At 41.4% G+C, this 22,978-nt stretch overlaps 1 protein-coding gene across 2 annotated transcripts in view; it reads right to left on the reverse strand.

Moving 5' to 3' along the window:
- The window catches only part of BLMH (bleomycin hydrolase), a 49,176-nt gene that overhangs the window by 20,306 nt on the left and 5,892 nt on the right, over positions 1 to 22,978 (reverse strand). For both annotated transcript variants that reach the window (XM_008526835.2, XM_008526833.2), the window contains exons 6-7: positions 21,737 to 21,829; positions 424 to 579 (exon numbers count right to left, since the gene is read on the reverse strand). In XM_008526835.2, the coding sequence (XP_008525057.2) occupies positions 424 to 579; positions 21,737 to 21,829 (249 nt within the window). The remainder of the gene's footprint in view (positions 1 to 423; positions 580 to 21,736; positions 21,830 to 22,978) is intronic.

The raw sequence follows: 22,978 nt of genomic DNA on the forward strand, positions 1-22,978 counted from the left end.
AGTGGAGGAGACCTGAAGAAAGCAGGAAAAACTAGGATAGGACACTGCTCCCTTCCACAAGAAAATCCCCAGAGGGGTCCATAGTACAGGGGTGCTCTGAACCCATGGTAAGAAACACTCAACGACAATAAAAAACTTTTACTGTCTTTGCACCTGAAAGTGATTCTGGGTCCAAACCAGGGAAGCATGTGGGAATTAAGCTGCTGGCCTACAGTTAGACAGGTCTCTAAAGAGGAGCACTGGGGATCTTGATATGGCGAACTTCAGTCAGTGCATAAAATATTTCAGAGGAAGGAGGAAAAAAGTTTGTTTAGCATCTAGTTTGATGCTCATGCATGTTAACCCAGGAATCTTATACCCTTCCCTGTAGTCCATAGGCATCTGAAAGTAAACAGCCAGTGGCTGCCTGTGCCAGTCTCCAACCTTATCTTCCATATTGAAGAGTGGCTTGACATGTTTCCTGTAAAACTCCAAGGGTGTTATGGGACCAATCTTCTGATAATTTTTATCTTTGTCTCGATACTCCCAGGTAAATGTCTCTGGTGGATTACCCAAACAGATGCACACCACTCGGAATATCTGCAAGAAAGAAGGACAGATGAGTGAGGGCTAGGGAGAGGCGTTATTTTTTACCTCTTCATTTTCCTCAAGCTTGGCAAACATAAGAAATCAGTGGCTAAATTCAAGCTAGAAATTTCACAGGAAATCTAATATTGCTCCAAAAATTGGAAGGCTAGTGTCCAGGATCTGTAATCAGTCAATTTGCGAGTTCTTAAACAAACACTCTTAACAATATAATTCTGAAAGGTTAATATTTAGTGCTTGGTATTTGCCCTGTAAATTAAACTTCCTGAGCAAGACACTGCTCACCACTGACACACAACAAGACCTGGGTGCTGCTCTGCTGATTACACTTCAAGCAACAAATAATAACGTGTATTTCATAGATGGATTTCCTTCCCTTTATGCTTCTAGATTTTGCTTTGATTGTGCCAGGGGTCTCCACTCATAGAAAAGTCATTAGATTTTCATTTGGAGCTTGGATGACAATGCCTGTTGAAAGTATTATTAGAACAAGAATAACTTTTAGTCGTAAAGTACCATTTTTGGGGTTGTGAGAACACAATATTTTCTACTGATATCACAACACCTTCAAGTTAGCATCATTACAATCCAAGGATATACTTTATATTATTTCATCTTATAGAAAGACAAAAATAGAAGTACAGAATGGAGATTCCTCAAAAAACTAAAAATAGAACTACCATACGATCCAGCCATCCCACTACTGGGTATTTATCCAAAGAGCCTGAAGTCAGCAATCCCAAAAGTCCTGTGCACCCCAATGTTTATTGCAGCACTGTTTACAATAGCCAAGACGTGGAAGCAACCTAAGTGCCCATCAACAGACGAATGGATAAAGAAGATGTGGTACATATATACAATGGAATACTACTCAGCTGCAAAACAGAACAAAATCATTCCATTTGCAATAACATGGATGGACCTTGAGAGAATTATGTTAAGTGAAATAAGCCAGTGAGAGAAAGATAATCTGTGTATGACTCCACTCATATGAGGAATTTAAAACTATGGACCAAGAACAGTTTAGTGGATACCAGGGGAAAGGTGGGGTGGGGGGTGGGCACAAAGGGTGAAGTGGTGCAGCTACAACATGACTGACAAACATTAATGTACAATTGAAATTTCACAAGATTGTAACCTATCAATAACTCAATAAAAAAAAATAGAAGTACAGAGACATACCTTGTATAAGATCAGAGTATATAAAGTACTTCCTCTTCTATATCAAATTTACTATATCTTTTAAAAAACAGTACACAATGATCTGCCTCTTCTTTCTCTTACCCCCCAGTCACCACCTTGATCCAATTTCATCACTTATTACCTGCGTTATTTGTACCACACATTTGTATACTCCATTACAGTCAAGAGAAATGGATTCTATATTAAGTGTGACTATTTTGTGCTAGATACTATATATCTGCTAGGTTCACTTAATTTTCATAAACTCTCTCAAGGTAAAATTTCCCCTACTTTTTTTTTTTCTCAAGAGAGATCAAGACTCAAAGAAATCAAATAACCTACTTAAGGTCACACAGCCAGTAAGTGGCAGAACCACGATCTGAACCGAGGTTACACACTGTCACAAAAAAACCCAAACTTTTTTTTGCTCCATGGATACAGGGTTCAAAGAAGGGAACATTTGCTGAATGTCTTCTGTGCTGCACTATAAGCTCTGAACACCGTCTCTCTTAATCCTCTCAACAAAAGTGGTAGATATTGTCCTCATTTTACAGATAAGGAAATCAACATTCAGGGAAATAAATAGCTTGACTGAAGTCTCAAAGCCAATAAACGGCAGAGTTAGGATTTGAACGCAGAACTGACTTCACGGCTGTTACCATAACACTACGAATTAAGCATTTATCATTCACCGTAACTTTCTGGGTTTCATATAACTTGTCTCCTCCAAAAGATCATAAATTTCTTAAGGCTAAGGACCAGGTCATGGATATTTTGTGTCTTCTATAGCATCTAGCACTATAGCTGACCTAGACATAACAGCTGATCTGAACACTGTTCCATTCTCCACATCACTACAGGATGAATAATTTTAGAAGTACCACTTTCTTCAAGTCACTTCCCTCTTCAAAATTCAATACGCTTCCCTATTACCTCCCACAACCAATCCAAACTCTAGGACTTCATTTATTTTTCTTAGGCATAACGTACATTAAGTATGTAAAGTGCACTAATCTTAAGTATACAGCTCAATTCAATTTTTTACACACATACACACCCATGCAACTACCACTCAGATCAATATGGACAACATTTCCAGGGCTCCAGCGGTTCCATGGCCCCTTTGCAGTCAATAACCAACACCTCCTCCAAGGTAAGCGGCATTTTGACTTACATAATCATTGATTAGTTTTGCCTGTTCTTTAACTTCACGTAAATGGAATAATACAGTATATTCTCTTTCGTGTCTGGCTTACTTTGCTGATATAATGTCTGTGAGATTCAGTCATGGTGCTGTGGGTATGAGTAATTTGTTCTTTATTGCTGTGCAGTATTCCACTGTGTAAATATATTACAATTTATCTGTTCTCCTATTGATGGACACATGAGTTGTTTCCAGTTTGAGGTTATTATGAACAAAGGTGCTAAGAACATTTTTATCTAAACAGTTCTCAAGGGGGTTGAAAGAATTTACGTATACTCACCTGCAAAGTAAGAAATTCTGGTTGTTCTGCATTCTTGCCAATACTTAACATTATATTTTTAATTTTTGCCATGTTAGTGGATATGTAATGGTATCTCAATGTGGGTTGTTTTTTGAGGAAGATTAGCCCTGAGCTATCATCTGCTGCCAGTCCTCCCCTTTTTGCTGAGGAAGATTGGCCCTGAGCTAACATCCGTGCCCATCTTCCTCTACTTTATATGTGGGACGCCTACCACAGCATGGCTTGCCAAGAGGTGCCATGCCTGCACCTGGGATCCAAACCGGTGAACCCCGGGCTGCCCAAGCAGAACGTGTGCACTTAACCGCTGTGCCACCGGGCTGGGCCCTCAATGTGGTTTTAATTTGCATTTCCCTGATGAGCATGGTCAGATTTTAAAGGTTCTCTGAAACATCACCCAACCTTATTTCCCATCATAGACCCTGCACTCCAGTCAGGCTTGCCTGTGTCTTTCCTTACAGTCCGTTCAATGCACTCAGCTCACTGCCACCTTCATAGCTCTGCCATCTCCTCGGTTCCTGAGATCCCAATCGTACTCCCACGCGGTAAAGTTCAGTGCAGGATGCCCTCCTCCAGAAAGTTTTCACTAATTAATCATTCCAGCTCACACTAACTAGTGCCCTTCTATGAACACAGCTGGCACAAAAATTTAACATCTGAGGGGCTGGCTTGGTGGTGTAGTGGTTAAGTTTGCATACTCCACTTTGGCGGCCTGGAGTGTACCAGTTTTGATCCCAGGCGTGGACCCACACACCACTCATCAGGCCATGCTGTGGTGGCATCCCACACACAAAATAAAGGAAGATGGGCACAGATGTTAGCTCAGGACCAATCTTTCTCACAAAAAAATAATAAATTAACATTTGATTCCATAGTGCCATTTATGTTTCCCTAATGTCTCCTCGGCTAGACTTAATCTACTAGGGACAGGAACTAGGTCTTAGACATATCCCAACAAGCCCTACAAGAAACACATTAAAAACAGTTCTCTTAAAAGTTTTTCTCCTGTGACTGGTGTGGAATTTGAATTTAGAAAATCAAATTTGGCTTCTACTCTCTTTAAAAACATTCTGATGGTCAAGACCTTACTCATATGCATAGGCAATGTTTTCCAAGAGTCCAATACCCAGAACTTGGTAGTTAAGTAAAACACACCAGCTCTAGTCCATTTCTGACTGATAGACCATGGATGGGTTCACACCTGCCACAAGCTGATTATAGCAAATCATCACCTATCAATTCCTTTCATAATTAAGGACAATTCTCTCTCTTCTTCCTCTAGTGAAGGGAAGAACAATGGCTTCCCCCCCCAAAAAAAATTATTTTCTCACTTCATAGATTAGAAACTTACACATTGGCAAATTCTGTACTGGAATGGCATCATCTCCTAACTTTGTCGTTCTAAATTTCAAGAAGAGGTGTACCAAATACAGATAGGATTAGGGTAGCCAATCCTACCCATGTTGCGGAGTCATTCTTGGAAGCAGCAGAGCTATTTTATTTTTAAAACAATGTCCTACTAATTCTATTGGTTTTTTCTATCCCTTTGGTTTTAACCAGGGAAGATGACAGATATCTCAGCTGATGAACAGAGCCGAATCCCAAACGTACTCTATAAAAGTAGGCAAAAGGGAAGGCTTCGCAAGCAAAACAAAGCTGGAGCCTATAAGAAACACACCTCTTCTTCCCCTCCTCTCCTTGGACCCCCACTCTGGAGAACTTTGTTGTCCTTAACCTGACAGAACCCATCCTCTTCCTCACTTTACCCTCCTCCCTCACCTTACCTTCCTCTTCCTTCAGAATTGTCTGCTCCCACCTCTGTTCTGAGAGAATCACCAGATAAAAGATCTATGCCTGCCTTCTTAACACCCTATCCCCACCATTTTCATCCTGAAAGACTATTTAAGAAGCTTAGTTTTTGGTACTCCTTAGCTTTACTTGAGTAGCCAGAAATTCTCCAGATTGACTTTTAGGGAAATTCATTAGATACCCTAGTCCCTTTTGGCTGCCTCATCCATCAAGGAACACACACTCAAAATCCCACAATTCTCAGTCTGCACCCATATGTCATCATTGAACACTGAAACTGTTGTGTATTTATTTCTCTTCATCATCTCCAATGTGTTCTAGGCCTCAAAAGCCTTGGAAAAGATTGGAACCTGATAGCAGTGTCCAAACTTATTCTCTGAACCAAAGCTAGAAAACTAGAAATAGGTCTGCCTATGACACTAGGCCTATGATTAGGGATAAAGAGACTCTTAGTCCACATATTATTATGGAAGACAGAGCCTGTCATATTAACAGAAGCAGATTAACCACCAAAAGAGGTTATGTCTGCCTTTCATTTTGTTATATTCTGTTTTCTAAGACAGAATCTTCCTTTACTAGGATTTACCGAGTGTTTTATGAGCCTGAACAGCCGGTCCTTAAACCAACTCTCTTTTAATGTTGTATCATTCTCACGTTGGTTTCTAGCACAGAATGAAGAGGCAGGGCATCATATTAGCAACTGTAATTGAGCTACTCTAGCCATGGATTAATGAGCTATGTTTGGGATTCACAGGGACCAGAGAGTCATTTTGATTTGCTGAGCACCAAGGCCACAAATGGCAACTTTAGGAATCTGTCATCATGAAGAGGACACTGCCACTGGTAACGATACAATGTTAGTGACATTGACAAACTGACAATGACAGTGAAAGCTTATAGTTAGAACACATTTAGATAAGGAAGGTTTAACAGACTTAAATGCTATGTGCTTTCCACTAGTAATCGTTACATGTGTATGATCATGTATCTGTGGAATCATTCTGGTCAACTCTCAGTCATCCGGAGGTGATCTATCCAACTCAGCCAGGCTCTGGCCAAAAAAAGGGGGAGGCCAGGGCCAAGACCAATGAAGATTAAGACAAATAAGTGAACCTGTTTACGTTTAAACACATTCTAAATATAAATATGAATGTTTTACAATATCATTTACATCGTACCCTATTATGCATCTGACTCTCTATCTAAAGTAAAAAGCATTAAATTATTCCCTCTTCCCCAAAAATGCATTAAAGGAAATCTGCATTTTTGCTATCTGAATAAATTCTACGGTGAATCTTTTTACAAGACAAATACTTATGCCCTACTGCCTATGTTTTACAAATCTGAATATTTATCAAAGATACATATAAAGAATGAACGAGGATAAGGGTGACATCTTTCCCTCATGGATTTTAGTAAAACTGTAATTGGAAACATGTTGCTTTGTTTTATATTATTTGTTTACCATGCCTATAAATTATTCAAAGCCATTCACATTCAAGTCAGTTTGGAACACTTTGGAGGGAAAATTTGGCTCCAAGCCAACTAACAATAGTTAAATGAGCTCTGATTAAAAAAAAATTCTCCAGGGCCGGCCCCATGACCGAGTGGTTGAGTTCGCGCGCACCGCTTTGGCAGCCCAGGGTTTCGTCAGTTCAAATCATGGGCGCAGACAAGGCACTGCTCATCAGGCCACGCTGAGACAGCATCCCACATGCCACAACTAGAAGGACTCACAACTAAAAATATACAACTATGTACCGGGGGGCTTTGGGGAGAAAAAGGAAAAAAAAAATCTTTAAAAAAAAAAAAATTCTCCAAAGTATAATCTCCAGGGTCCCTGATGCTCTATTTTCTCGGTAAGAGACTGCTGCTCTGAAATAACATCCCTGCTCTCAAAGGTACACAAGGGGCAGTGAGCTTTGGATAGCCAAGTCTGCTCTCTGGTGGGCAACTTGGGAGTGTCGCCTGCTTCACACAAAATGCACCTGGCATTCAGGAGAAAAAAAAGATACTAGACATTGAACAAAAGTCATTACATAGAATTGAATAAAGTAAGACTACAACCATATTCCTCAGAATATAATTACATATTGAAAAACCACAATTAGTCTATTTACAGAAATATATTTGTGACTTCAATTGAAATTGCCCACTCCCCATCCCAGCACTTCCTATCTTTCTCTCTTGCTTTATTTTTCTCCATAGCACTTTCCATCTTCTGGCACATTATACTTCCCGTATATTTTATTCACTTCTCTCTACTAGAAAGTAAATCACATGAAGGCAGGGTCTCTTGTCTGTTTTGTTCACTGCTGAATCCCCAATGCCTAGAACAGTGCCAGGTATACGTGTTAAAGAAACGTTTACTGCATACATGACATGTAATTGTGATTTTAAACCAAACCAATCTGATAGAAAGGTATTAAAACAGAGCCAAGAGAGTAGACTCAGGGAATAGGAGCTTTCCAAAATGCTGGAAAGGGGGGAATTCCAAGATGGCGCCGTGAGTAGTCCTCTTTGTCTCTCGCCCTTCGAGTCTACAATTATTTGGACACTTATCGCTTGACAAAGGATATCCAGACAGCATCTCAGGACGTCTGAGACACCCACGCGACTATACATCGGAAGGCGGACGGACTTTCCTCCGGGAGGATGTGGAAATAGGTGAAAACTCTCCGACCCCGACGGGCAGCCTAGTACCCGCAAGCGGCTTTCTTCCAACGGACGCCCCCAGAGGATCCACACACATCTAGGGCAGGAGCGAGAACACAACAGAGGAGCGACGGTGGAAACAGGTGACCAGAACCCTACTTAAACCCCCCGCAATTACTCCTAAACGCAGAGGGAAACTTTGGAGTTGCACACCTGAGCCCGCGGGGAGAGTCTCTCCCCGCCATTGGCGGGGAGACCCGGCCTGGTGCTCGGGGCGCCCGGAGGGTCCCAGAGAGAGACACGGAGGGCACGGAGGTCTCCCAGCTGCCGTTGCCCGCCCCGTGGGACTAGGGATTGCCGGAGATCTCGGAGAGGACCGGGGCGGGGGAACTTTCAAAGGCGGGTCCGGCGACCCGGTGGGGAAGCGCCGGAGCTCCGCCAGGCAGCAGACAAAACTCTCTGTCTGCCGGTAGCAGAGGGGCCACGCTGAGCACTCAGGGCTCCCGGCAGAGGCCCGGACAGAAGCCCAGAGGGCGGGGCGACCCCCAGCTGCCGTTGCCCGCCCCGTGGGACTAGGGATTGCCGGAGATCTCGGAGAGGACCGGGGCGGGGGAACTTTCAAAGGCCGGATCGGCGACCCGGAGGGGAAGTGCCGGAGCTCCGCCAGGCAGCAGACAAAACTCTCTGTCTGCCGGTAGCAGAGGGGCCACGCTGAGCACTCAGGGCTCCCGGCAGAGGCTCGGACAGAAGCCCAGAGGGCGGGGCGTCCCCCAGCTGCCGTTGCCCGCCCAGTGGGACTAGGGATTGCCGGAGATCTCGGAGAGGACCGGGGCGGGGGAACTTTCAAAGGCGGGTCCGGCGACCCGGAGGGGAAGCGCCGGAGCTCCGCCAGGCAGCAGACAAAACTCTCTGTCTGCCGGTAGCAGAGGGGCCACGCTGAGCACTCAGGGCTCCCGGCAGAGGCTCGGAGAGAAGCCCAGAGGGCGGGGCGTCCCCCAGCTGCCGTTGCCCGCCCCGTGGGACTAGGGATTGCCGGAGATCTCGGAGAGGACCGGGGCGGGGGAACTTTCAAAGGCGGGTCCGGCGACCCGGAGGGGAAGCGCCGGAGCTCCGCCAGGCAGCAGACAAAACTCTCTGTCTGCCGGTAGCAGAGGGGCCACGCGGAGCACTCAGGGCTCCCGGCAGAGGCTCGGACAGAAGCCCAGAGGGCGGGGCGTCCCCCAGCTGCCGTTGCCCGCCCCGTGGGACTAGGGATTGCTGGAGATCTCGGAGAGGACCGGGGCGGGGGAACTTTCAAAGGCGGGTCCGGCGACCCGGAGGGGAAGCGCCGGAGCTCCGCCAGGCAGCAGACAAAACTCTCTGTCTGCCGGTAGCAGAGGGGCCACGCTGAGCATTCAGAGCTCCCGGCAGAGGCCCGGAGAGAAGCCCAGAGGGCGGGGCGACCCCCAGCTGCCGTTGCCCACCCGGTGAGGCTAGGGATTGCCGGAGATCTCGGAGAGGACTGGGGCTGGAGAGAGTTCCAGAGACCCAGCTTAGTAGCCTAGGGGGAAACCCTACAGGCTCACAGAAGCCTTAGGGAAAGCCTCTGCACAGCACCAGTAGAAGGCACCCAGCCGCCAGCCACAAGGCTGGAAGACCCCAGGGCAAAAGCAGCATAGCTAGGTGTACTAACCACAGACTGTAGAAGATGCCAATAGCTCTCCTGCGACCCATAGATGACAAGTGAGATTTGGTGGGTGCCGACAGCAACCGAGCGACAAATAAAAGTGATCCCACCCCTGGCCGCTGGAAAAGCCCATAACACCGTTGCAGACCCCAAGGAGAGAGCGCATCTAGGTGGGCAACAACAGTAGGCACCTGCAGCCTGAAGCCCCCCGTGACGGCCCCCACGGCAGAGGAGGGAATCCAAAGGGCCACTGTGGCTACGAAGAGGGGCCCAGGCCCAGTTAGCAACTACGGACAGGGTTCCTGGTTGGTGAAGTATAAACAGCTGCTCCCCCCACTGCAGCAGCTGAAACAAGTGAAAGGAGCAACTAAACTCTATCTCCATGCGGAGGCACAAATCAACATCATCAAGCAATATGAAAAAATACATTAAATCTCCAGAACAGAAAGAAAGTAACAAATACACAGAAAACAATCCCAAAGAAAATGAGATATATAACCTAAATGATGATGACTTCAAAACAGCCATCATTAAAATACTCACTGAGTTAAGAGAGAATTCTGACCGACAACTCAACGAGTTCAGGAGCTATGTCACAAAAGAGTTTGATACGATAAAGAAGAACCAAACAGAAATACTGGAAATGAAGAACACAATAGAGGAGATTAAGAAAAATCTAGATGCTCTGAACAGTAGGGCCGATAATATGGAGGAAAGAATTAGCAATTTGGAAGATGGCAATATAGAATTGTTGCAGGCAGAGGAGGAGAGAGAAGCAAGACTTAAAAGAAATGAAGAAACTCTCCGAGAATTATCAGACACAATTAGGAGATGCAACGTAAGGATTATAGGTATACCAGAGGGAGAAGAGAAGGAGAAAGGGGCAGAAAACCTATTCAAAGAAATAATGGCTGAGAACTTCCCAAATCTGGTGAGGGAGATGGATCTTCAGGTGACAGAAGCCAATAGATCTCCAAACTTTATCAATGCAAGAAGACCAACTCCACGGCATATAGTAGTGAAGCTAGCAAAAGTCAACGACAAGGAGAAAATATTAAGGACAGCCAGGCAAAAGAAACTAACCTACAAAGGAACCCCCATCAGGCTATCAGCAGATTTCTCAGCAGAAACTTTACAGGCTAGAAGAGAGTGGAATGATATATTCAAAAATCTGAAGGACAAAAACCTACAGCCGAGAATTCTCTACCCAGCGAAAATATCCTTCAAATACGATGGAGAAATAAAAACTTTCCCAGATAAACAAAAATTAAGGGAGTTCATTGCCACAAAACCTCCTCTTCAGGAAATCCTCAGGAAAACCCTCATTCCTGAAAAATCCAAAAAAGGAAAGGGGCTACAAAACCAAGAGCAGAGGAGATAAGTAGAAGGACAACAACAGAGAGTAGCAGCTCTACATCAGAACAGATTAAACCATGGGACGAGAAACAAAGGAAACTGAAGAAAACCGGAAAACAAGACACAAAATGGTAGTGGTAGGCCCCCACGTCTCAATAATCACTCTAAATGTAAACGGATTGAACTCCCCAATCAAAAGACACAGAGTGGCAGGATGGATCAAAGAACAAGATCCAACAATATGCTGCCTCCAGGAAACACACCTCAGCCCCAAAGACAAACACAGACTCAGAGTGAAGGGATGGAGAACAATACTCCAAGCTAATAATGAACAAAAGAAAGCAGGTGTCGCTATACTAATATCAGACAAGGTAGATTTCAAAGCAAAACAGATAAAGAAAGACAAAGAGGGACAGTATATAATGATAAAAGGGACTCTCCACCAAGAAGACATAACACTTATAAATATATACGCACCCAACACAGGAGCACCAAAATTTGTAAAGCAACTCTTAATAGAACTAAAAGAAGACATCAACAACAATACAATAATAGTAGGGGACCTCAACACACCATTAACACCAATGGACAGAACATCCAGACAGAAAATCAACAAGGAAATAATAGAATTAAATGAAAAATTAGACCAGATGGACTTAATAGATATATATAGAACACTTCATCCAAAAACAGCAGGTTACACATTCTTCTCAAGTGCACATGGAACATTCTCAAGGATTGACCATATTTTGGGAACCAAAGCAAACATCAATAAATACAAGAGAGTTGAAATAATATCAAGCATCTTTTTTAAACTAGAAATCAACTACAAGAAAAAAGCAGAGAAAGGTGCAAAAATGTGGAGACTAAACAACACGCTTCTCAACAAACAATGGATCATTGAAGAAATTAAAGAAGAAACCAAAATGCTGGAAAGGTAAAGGCAGAGAGATATATGGCTCAGTGACACCTGGCAACTGATTCTGCTTTTCTCTGACTCCTCAACCCAATTATGATGTGGCCCTCATGATTCTGAATTTAGTTAAAAACAAAATAGGAAAATCCAATGTTTGTAACTATTCCCTTAAATATAGATTATTAGAGAAAGTTGTCCTAAAATTGTGATACAAGCCCCAAGGGTAAAAGGGTAGTAGTATGCCAAAATTTGAGTCTGATTTTTAGATCCACTGAGATCCTTCCCTGCATTTAGGGGGGTCAAGGAAGCTCTGCTGAGTTATGCTGTACCTGCACCTGCCCCCTAGGGCCTTCTGACGTCTAAGATTTTACACCCTTGGCTAATTAAACTGGAAATTTATACTAACCTTACAATGTGGATATGTGTAGTCCCTCTCTACCAACCTATAACCCATCAGAAAAGCTGCAGTTGGTGTAAGATCTAAATCCTATTTCCAGTTTATATCCATTTTGTATTTGTCTATATCATTGTCTATAAGTAGGGAGAGTGTAAATTATAAAGGGTCCTGCCTCCAAAGTCTTATTTATTAAAAAAAGGCCCATTTTAATTGGTCTCAAAATATTTTCCCCAATCAGAGAGATCTATCCATTTTAAATGATTTGCTGAAGTCTAACGTGGTGAATAATAGAATCAAGAACTGGAATGGAAAAAAGAAAAGAGGACACAGAAAGCATGAGACATGGAACACAGAGAAAGAATGTAACAATCCCAATTTAAAGACAAATGATGTGGGAATGAGTCAATTCCCATACTCATGGCTAAACTGGGAGACAGACATCAAGTGAGAAGAGGAAGGCAGGATGCAACAGTTGAGAGTCAGCCATGAATACTTAGAAGGGTGAGAGTTTCAAGTGAGCTATACAGGCAGACAGAATGGAGGGAACCACAGTAATTAGGAAGGTTAGAATAGGAAGGTAGTTCAAAAGGGAGGAAAATTGGTAAGGCTAAAAGATTTCAGTGCAGGAGTGACATAATCTTAGAATCTTTATTTGTATTTACAATACCGGGTTGTTGAGAGGGTATACAGTCTAAAGCAGAGTAGAAATATTAGTTACTTCTACTTTTATAAAAATGCAAAGTCACAGTGCCCTTAAGAAATCATCTACCTCAACTTTTTAGTTTTACTGACGGAGAAATTAGGCTCAAAGGTAGAATGACCTGTTGATCACAGAGTAGAATGGCTGGAAGAACACAAAAGTGGCCACAGAAGATAGGTGAACTCTGAAGAAAGTTCAGCACTGAGGGTAAATGAGCTAGTTACAAGAGGGAGGGAGTAAGGACCTTGGTGACTGCTGAAAGTAGAGAAAAGGGAGGGAAGAGAAGACAGCTCTCTACTGCTTTCTGGTGGGGAATGAAAGAAAGGCAAGGATCTGTTTTAAAAAAACAAACCACTTGTGCCTGCAAAAGCAGGCAGGGAAGGGGATCCTTTCTGGAGCCATTAAACACATTTTCAGGCAGGGAAAGACATAAAAAAGATATACTCATAGGGTATGTACCCTTCTGTGATGTTAAAACTGCTCAGAGAGATGATAACAGTCAAATGATGACATTGAGACTACCTTTAGAGTGGTGGCTGAAGCAAAGAAATAGTTAGAAATCAGACTCTCCAGCGCCACCACGGACATACTGAATCAATCTGCATTTTAACAAGACCACCAAGGGATTCGGATGCACTTTAAAGTTTGAAAGCACTACTTCAGACATCTATTCTTTCCCTCCTCCAAAACCTTGCTTCTCAATTATTTCTCTCATTCGCATCTGCTATCCCTTTCCACACACTAGTTCTCACATACTGCTCTAACCTTGAGAAGGCATTCTCTCACATCTGCAAGCCCCTACTTCAAGACACCACGACATCATCTGATTCCTTCCTTTTCCTTGTCCCCTACATCAGCAAGTCCTGACAACTTCACTTCTGAAATATACCGCCAAATTTATTCACTCCTCTCTATCCTCACTCTCACCCACCTGGTCTAAACCACTACAGTCTCTCTTCTACACAACCACATTAGCCTCCTAACTGGTCTCCCTGCTTCCTCTCTTGCTGTTTCACAATCCACTCCAAAACACCCAGAGGGAATTTTTTGTAAACAAAAATTAAACCAGGTCACTCCTCAACTTAAACCCCCCAGTGGTTACCTCACTTAGAATAAAACGCAAACTCCTTAGCAAGGCTTATAGGTCCTATATAAGCGAGTTCTCTCTTCCTCTACAAGATCTATTCCAGCCAGTCTCACCTTCTTTCCAAGCTCAAGTCACACTGACTTCTTTCTGTTCCTCAAAAACACCATGCTTTCTCCCATCTGAGGGCTTCTGCACTGACTGTCCCCTCTTCCTGGTATGTCTGTGTCCAGATCTTTACGTAGCTGGATTCTTCTCGTTACTCATGTCTCAGCTCAGATTTCACCTCAGCAAGGCCTTTTCTGATGACCCTATCAACCACCAATCAATTACTGTAGTTCTTCAGAGCACATATCACAGCAGATAGTTTCTTGTGTGTTCAACTGGGACTGTTTCTCTCCACTAGTACATAAAGTCCATGAGACCAGGGTCCATGTCTGTCTTCTTTCTTCAGTGATTAGGACATGCTTAATATTTAGAAGGTACTCCATAAATAGTTGTGGAATTAATGGGCATCAATTTTCTCTTTCTCTTCATTGCCCAGCTTCTTGAAACTGGCTTCCTTTCCTTGTCATGGTCTGACTCTTCTCCATCCAGCTCCTTCCCCTCTCCATTCTACTTGACATTATTCCACAAAACCTTATTTGGAAAATCCAGCAGCTTTTTCTCCATCTTCATATTCTTGGACCTGTTGACCTGTCTGCAGCCTCTGACACTGACGACTAGAGCCTACATCACAAAATAGGTCTGGCACTTGCTTTTATAGAAATAGATATTTTCCAGAATTCTTTGCTCAGACCTGTTCTATCCGTCTATTTTTCCTCAGGGATTTCAATCATTCCCAATGCTTCAGCCAGCCAGTGTATCATCACTACCACTCTTCTAGATCATTCTCTTTGCTGTGCTCCAAGACTGTTTCTGTATGCTTGAAACCCAACTCCAACTGGACAGTGCCTTGGGACTAGGCATCTTAAAGCCAACGTTTCTCCTCCTCTTCACAGTGGCCTCTGAAAAGAGCTGCCCTTACTGACTTATTTGCATGAACCACAGCAGCATTATCCAAAGTTACCAGGCTTAAAACCCTAAAGTTATTTTTAATGATGAATCCTCCTTTATAGATAAGTTGCCAAGTCCTAAAGATTTTTCCTCTTAAGATCTCTCTCGTATTTCTCCACTCCTTTCCATTTCTATTGTCACCACCCTTGTTTAGGCCAAATTAGTACCTCCTAGACTGCTACAGCTTCATAACTGGTCTTCCTATCTCTCCTCCTTCCAGTTTAACCTATTTAACTAAATTAATCTCTTAAAGTACAGCTTTACTTCACATTACTCTGGTACTCAAAAATCCTCCTGACTTCTCATTTCCTACTGAATTAGGTCAAACTCTCATTCTAGGATTCAAAGCTGTTATTATATATGTCTACTTCTAACTTTCCACATTATTCTCTTAGCTTCAAACTTTTATGTGCCTCAGGATCACTAATTTAATGCAGATTATAGGGACCATCCCCAGAGATTCAGATTCAGTATATCTGAAGTGGGACTCAGGAATCTACATTTTTAACAAGCATCTGATGATTCTAATGCAGACGGACTTCAAACCACCTTTTTTTTTCCCAAAGATTTTATTTTCCTTTTTTCTCCCAAAGTCCCCCGGTACATAGTTGTATATTTTTAATTGTGGGTCCTTCTAGTTGTGGCATTTGGGATGCCACCTCAGCATGGCCTGATGAGCAGTGCCATGTCCGCACCCAGGATTCAAACTGGCGAAACCCTGGGCCACCAAAGCGGAGCGCACGAACTTAACCACTCGGCCACGGGGCCGGCCCCTCAAACCACTTTTTGAGGAACACGATTCCAGCTCCTCCCTAAGACTCTAATAAACTAGCCTATTCACTGATTCCCAAACCCACCTCGAGCATGTCTAGACTGTTTTCCACTCCAATCTCATTTCAATTCAAAGCACATCTCAAATGCAACTTTCTCTAGAAAGGCTTTCTTGATTCCCCAAATAAGATGCAGCAACTCCCTCTTTGAAGTGAGATAATATGCTTACATATCTCTTAAGAACATTTACCTCACTTTGTATTACTTATTTTATTGCCCTACTAGATGTTAGTTACTTCATATGTGGCATCTGCAATTCCTCCCATGTAACAGGCACTGAGAAGTATCTGATTGAATGCTGTGGAGGTCCAGAATGCTTCACACAGTATGCCTTCTGGGTGCCACCATCAGAAATAGAAACTTGGGCTGGATGGATCCAAGTCTGACTCAGCATGCAATTTTGAACATTCTTTTAAGTCAAGAGTTAAGAGGACTTAAATTTTTTCATCTTCTTTCAGAACAAAACATGTTTCCGGACTTTTGTCATTCTTTTTACAATAGCCACCAACTTATGATAGGAGAAATATAACTGTTTTTTCCAAAAACAAGTCTGATCTTCAATGGGTTAAAAAAGAGAAATATGACTTGAGACTCCTTAAAGACTATTTAAATGGTTCGCAAAATTAAGAAATAAAGGGCTTCATGATTCTTGGTTTTCATGACAGATAATGATGTAAAATTTATTTAGGGTTGTAAGCAAACATGATAGAGAATTTATGTCCATTTAACTGAGAATTTAGATTGCTTTGGAGATGTGAAATTTTCACTTCTGAAGGAATGCAGTCAAATTCTAGCTCCAGGAGACTTAAAAGAGAATGCCTGAGTTTAAATAATGTGTTTAATTAGTATTACTTGAAAATTTTAACTGTTAAAGAGAATCTGATATAAATACTTATTGGTTTTTCTGATTATACCTATTTAGTAAAAAGGGAAATGCAGTATGTGAATATAATCTATTTCCTTTAAGAACCTCAGGGGAAAGGTTAGTCCCTTATCCAGTGTCAGAGATGTCCTCCAAGGCTAGCAAAAGAACAATGCTCTTTTCTCTTCCAAAATCCAAAGAGAAGACCATATTAGGAAATGTTATTTCTTAGCAGCAGGGGAGCTTAACCAGAATCACCTTAGATGCTTTTAAAATACAAATGCCCTAACTAGACAGATGCCAAAACAAAATCAGCCAGCAAAACAATAAGAGAACAACGTGATAGGACTAGCCCTACAAATATTAAAACACTACAAAAAGCCTCGGTAATTAAAACACAGAGTGACTGGCAGATGAATAAACAGAAGAAAGGAACAGAATTGAAAGTCCAGAGGCCTCAGAAATGATAAAAATGGCATCTTAAATTAAGGAGTAGGGAGAGGACGGAATATTCAGGAAAGATGGGGGTCAACTGGGTAGCTTTCTGGGGAAAAAAGTTAGATCCACTCCTCATACCCTATGCTAGGATAAATCTAAATGGATCAGAGATTCAAATATAAAAATCAAAACCCTATAAGCATTGGAAGAAAAATGGGAGCATACTTTTATAATTAGAAAAAGCCTTTCTAGGGGCTGGCCCCGTGGCCGAGTGGTTAAGTTCGCGCGCTCCGCTGCAGGCGGCCCAGTGTTTCGTTGGTTCGAATCCTGGGCGCGGACATGGCACTGCTCATCAGACCACGCTGAGGCAGCGTCCCACATACCACAACTAGAAGAACCCACAACGAAGAATATACAACTATGTACTGGGGGGCTTTGGGGAGAAAAAGGAAAAAATAAAAAATCTTAAAAAAAAAAAAAAAAAAGCCTTTCTAATTAAAAACTGTAAGATTTCAAATTTGACTATATAAAAGTAAAAAATTCTGCATAGCAAAAAAAAAGCTTAGATAAACTAAGAAAAAATTTGAAACATATCACAAAGGGCTAATTTCTTTTTTTTAATTTAAATTTAAATTTTTATAGCAGTAACATTGGATTATAACATTATATAACTTTCAGATGTACATCATAATATATTTGGAATTCTGTCTAGATTACATCATGTTCACCATCCAAAGACTACTTATAATCCATCACCATACATGAGCCTAATCACCCCTTTCACCCTCCTTCCTCCCCCTCCCCTCTGGTAGCCATCAACAAAGGGCTAATTTCTCTAATACGTAAGGAGTGCCCAGAAATTGATAAAAGACCAAGAAGAAAAATGAGTAAAAGATATGAATAGACAGTTCACAGAAACAATGCTCAGCCCCACTCAAAGTAAGAAAAATATAAAGTAAAACTACAAGGAGATAGTTTAGATGTCAGATCGTTTACATGAGTAAAAGATATGAATAGACAGTTCACAGAAACAATGCTCAGCCCCACTCAAAGTAAGAAAAATATAAATTAAAACTACAAGGAGATAGTTTAGATGTCAGATCGTTTACCTATCAGATTGGTAAGAATCCAATTACTTGATAAACACACTGCCTTGATAAAACTAAGGGGAAACAGGTTCTATAGATGTTGCTGATGAGAGTAAACTGGTATAATCCCCCAAGAGGGCAAACTGGCATTATATATCAAAATTACAAATGTATATTCTCTCTCACTCAAAAATTCTACTTGTAGAAATGCAACTTACAGGTATACATGCACATATGCAAAATAAATGTATATACAAGATTATTTATTGCAGTATTTTTTTAAAAAAAAGTTTGAAAACAACCAGATTGTCCATTAATAGGGACCAGCTAAATTAATTATGGTAATCCAGACAATGGAATAATATGCAAATATTTTCTTAAATGCAGAAATTCTTTGTGTATCAATATGGAAAGATTTCCAAGACATATTAAGTAAAAAATAAAAATAAAAAATGCAGAACAATCTGAATATGCTAACATCTGTGCAAAAAAAGGAGGGGAAAAACAATATATATTTGTATTGGATTATTAAAAAAATCTCTGACAGGATAACTAACAGCTAATACTAATAACAAACTAAAAAAAGTAATTTGGGAATGCACGGGAACTCAATAGATGGAGAACAGTGTAGGAAAAAGACTTTTACTGGATACCTTTTTATGTTTTTGATGTTAAAAACTTTTTTTTTTTAATTCAAAGAAGTCTTTAAAATAAAAAATACAGATAACTAGGCTCCATTCTCAAGGAAACTGATTTTGTAGTTTCAGAGCAAGCCTAGGCCTATATACTGTTTGTAAGACCTAAGAGCCACTGCTCTAGAATTTCCCAAGTAAATCCTAACAGCATCCTGCCTTTTTTCATGGCATTCACAAATACTATTTCTGGTCTTTGTTTTATGTTTTATCGTTAACAGAGAGAGTTTTGGTAAGGAATACATTAATAATCCTAAGGGTATCTGGAAGCTAAGAAAGAGTAGACACAATTGCAATAGAGGTCACAAAACATTTCCAAAATATCTGCCTTGTCTGTCATCTCAGCAAGCAACCTACAGTTCTCTTTTCTTACAATAAATGCCTTTAGCATAAACACCTTTCATTCAAAGCCATCTGCTCTTCATGGCTGTTCACTTACGTCATAATTTTGATTTGCCTACAAGGCTAGGCAAATCACAGGCACTAATTTGTGGCTTTAAAACCATAGTTAGACTCTTAATTACCAAGAGTCAGGCTCAATAAAGAGGAGTCATTTCGTGGATTGTAAAAATCTAAAAATCTATCACAAAGAATTCTGTAGTCAACAGTTTACGTAGAATCATTAAGTAAGTAATCCCAAAAATCATCCATACTCAGGTAAGGTGGTGTCTTACTATTTTTCCCAGGCAGAGGCAGGGGAGGATAGATATGTGAAATACACCTGCCCTAATTCTTATCAGTGATGGTCAGGACATGGATCTTAGATAAATCATTTAAAAGATCATTAAAGCAAATATCAAAAGCCAACAGGATGCTTATGATCTGTAAGAAATATTATGTTGGCCCTTTTCCTAACTGTTTATGGAAACTTCATCCTTACTACACCTCATCATCTTACTATAATCATAAATGAAGGCAAACTATGCAGGACATATGGCCTCAACGAGAGAGATCATTCTAAGCAGGAAGGGAAGAGAACTACTATTTACTTGGCAACTGCTATGTGCCAGGCATTATGCCTTACATTTCTATATTTAATTCCTTATTTGATCCCCACAAAAACTCAATGAGGAATATATTTTAAACCCCAAACTGAATCTCAGACAGGTTAAGTATCTTACCCAAGATCACAGAGCTGTTAAGTGAGAGAGTCGATAGAGCCAGAAATGTCCATCTAACTCCAAAGCCTATTTTTTTCTACTACATTCAGATACCTCTCCTAAATAGGAGCATTTAAGAAGTATAGAAAGAGGTAAATATGAGATAATTGAAATGCATTTGGCAAGGTGAAACCTCTGCATTCATCCAATCAACAGACATTTAAGAGACAGCTATTATGTCAAGCACTGAGCTAAAGTGTACATGTCACACTCGAACAAACTGAGAGGTGAACACTTAACGAACCTGTCCCAAGTAACATGACTGTTAACTAAAGAGAAGGTTAGACCTCAGACAGTCTGACTCCAGGGACCATGCTCTCAGCTACACTCTACTGCCTCTCTAAAATTCAAAGCAAACATGAGTGAAGCATTAATGCTGTCCACTGCAGTGAAAAACATCAGGCCATCTTAATTCCACACAACAGTCTTGACAGGAGACTGCTGGTTCAGTGATTCCAAGTAATGATGAAAAAGGGAAATATCTGTTCTTTTCTCAAAGCAATTTCAGTTTTATGCACTTCACCTGGATTATGGATAGTACTAAGTGATAAAGACTCTTAACTGCTTTGAAAATAAATATTACATTATATTTGTTTAATGCTTTTTAGGTTTTCCAGAATGTTTTCACATGTTACTATAACCAATACAACCATCAATAGCTTCTCATCTTTATTCCTAGAGAAAAGGTCAAAAGTCCTGGTATCTGCCTAAGATCTCTCACAGCTCTGCCTTTCTAGCTTAAATTGCTACCAATCACACTCATAAAACGTATGTTTCAGCTACACTATTCTCTGGAGAGTCCACCTTTGTTCAGGCCACTGTACACGCAATTCCCTTTGTCTGGAATGATCTTCCCTATTACTCGTCCGACAAATTCCTACTACTTTTTCAAGAGCTGGTTCAACTATTCCCCATGAAACCTTCAGCTCATTAAAACTATCACTCCCTTTTCTATGACCACCAAATCCTTTCCCATACATCTCTAGCAGAGGATTTATTATAATTATTCATGTGCTTTTTTCCCCCAAAAGACTAACCTTCCTGAGAGTAGAGACTGTGTCTTTCTCATCTTTGTATCCCTGGTGCCTGTTGGGTAAGTCAATCACGAGGACGTGACTGGCGGCTGACTCAAGATCTGGACCTGGGCAATCAGAGGCTTCTCACCCCTCCCCTGTCCTTGGAAGGTACACTCTGCCTACCATTCCCACAGTGGGAGCTGTTCCAAGGACACAGCCTTAGCGAGTAAGGTATTGTTGAGACCATCTGGACTGTGGATGTGACTAAATCCAGTTAAAGCCTCTACATAAACTTTTAAGAATCTAGCGGGCAGGTATAGAGACCTACTTGTCTTGCAGCCGCCCAAGACAAGCCTCATAAGTAAGTTCCCTTGCTTATTAAACCTGCCACCTCCAAACCTGGAGTGGGCTGCCTCTCTCTTCTATTTCTCCTTGCCCTCTGTGAGTATGGGGGCCAGTTTACAAACCAACAGTGCGAAACTAACAGACGGTATTCAGTATGTATGAACTGAACAAAAGAATGAATTACATAGACTACTAAACTGGGAATTAGAAGCTATAAGTACAAGTCCCATACAAAACGCAAAGTTCATACTTCAGTTTTCTCTGCTGTAAAATAAGTAATTTTCAATTCAATTCAACATTTATTGCAGTGACTAGACTTCCCAATCAGTTTAACAGATGGAAACATTCTGAGAGTTCTTTAGAAGGTTCACAAAAAATATAAATAATTGTTATTACCTCCTCCATCATGTCGTCCTGTGTGGCTGAGATTTCTCCTTTGGTTGCTCCACTGTGTACCAGGTTCCGCAGTCGTATACAGAATTCTCTCATCTATGACAGAAACGTATTCAGCACTCCAAATGTTACCCTAATTCAACTGTAAATGAGCCTAACAGACCAATGCTGGTCTTATTTTGAAGTATAACTCAGCCAAGACCCAGGCCAAAGTTTGTAAAAGCAAATGTGTTTTTCCTCGACCAGTCCACTTAACTACGTAACTAAAAACACTTTCCATAAGAAGAAAAGACATGGATTACTCCCAAGGAATACTAGATGGAACTGCTCCTGTTCTGCAGCTAATGGTACCCTCTGTAACAGAATGTGCTGGGTATAGGGAAAATATCTGATTCCATCATGCCTATCACCCTCAGAAAAAGCAGGAGACTGAAAACGATTATGCCACCAAATCACTCTAACAGATTTTTATTTAGAATTTTACTGGTTGTCCACTTTTCCTTCTCTGCCAAATCATTATAACCACGGCTACGCCAATCCCCAATATAGTTTTCATTTTTGTTGTTTTCAATTTTGAGAGATACCTAAGATAAAGGTGAGTTTGAAATTTAACCACAGTGCTAAAGAGGATCTTGATCCCATCTGAAATGGAATCCAATGCTATACTATTAATGATGTTTTGGCCTAGAGAGAAGAATTCCCAGAGTTTCCTGGGTGGAAAATAACCTACTTTTAATATTAGGGAAACACAGCTATAGTTTATTTTAGAATGTAATCTTTCTCCCAGGGATGACAAATCCAACTTTAGCCTCATAGATCAGACAGCAGATTCCAGCAACTCCCAGTTCTAAAAAAAGATGTCTAGCTGGCAGAGCAGCATCTCTATAGGATTCATAATCCTCCCTGGGAACACGGGTTATGTAGAGAGTGATCTATTAAGATAACTGAAGCAATACAGAGCAGTTCAGGGACGACATCACATCCTTAGTGAGCGGATAAACCACCCTGATGTGGTTTGGGGAAGTCTCTGAACTCAGCATACTCTTTAAGGAAATCCTGCAGACAGTTTTTTTGGTACACAATACCGAAGTGCTAGTACATAAAGCTGCCCTAGCCCACCTCCACTGGGACCAAGTGAGAGGCACAGTACCCAGTGTGCTTGTGGCCCGAATTAACTGAGGATGCGATGTTCTTTCCTGATAACCCATAAGAAAACATTAAAATCAATAGAAGTAAAAGTGGAAG

This window comes from Equus przewalskii, chromosome 10 (genome assembly GCF_037783145.1).
Source record: "Equus przewalskii isolate Varuska chromosome 10, EquPr2, whole genome shotgun sequence".
NCBI classification, from domain to species: domain Eukaryota; kingdom Metazoa; phylum Chordata; class Mammalia; order Perissodactyla; family Equidae; genus Equus; species Equus przewalskii.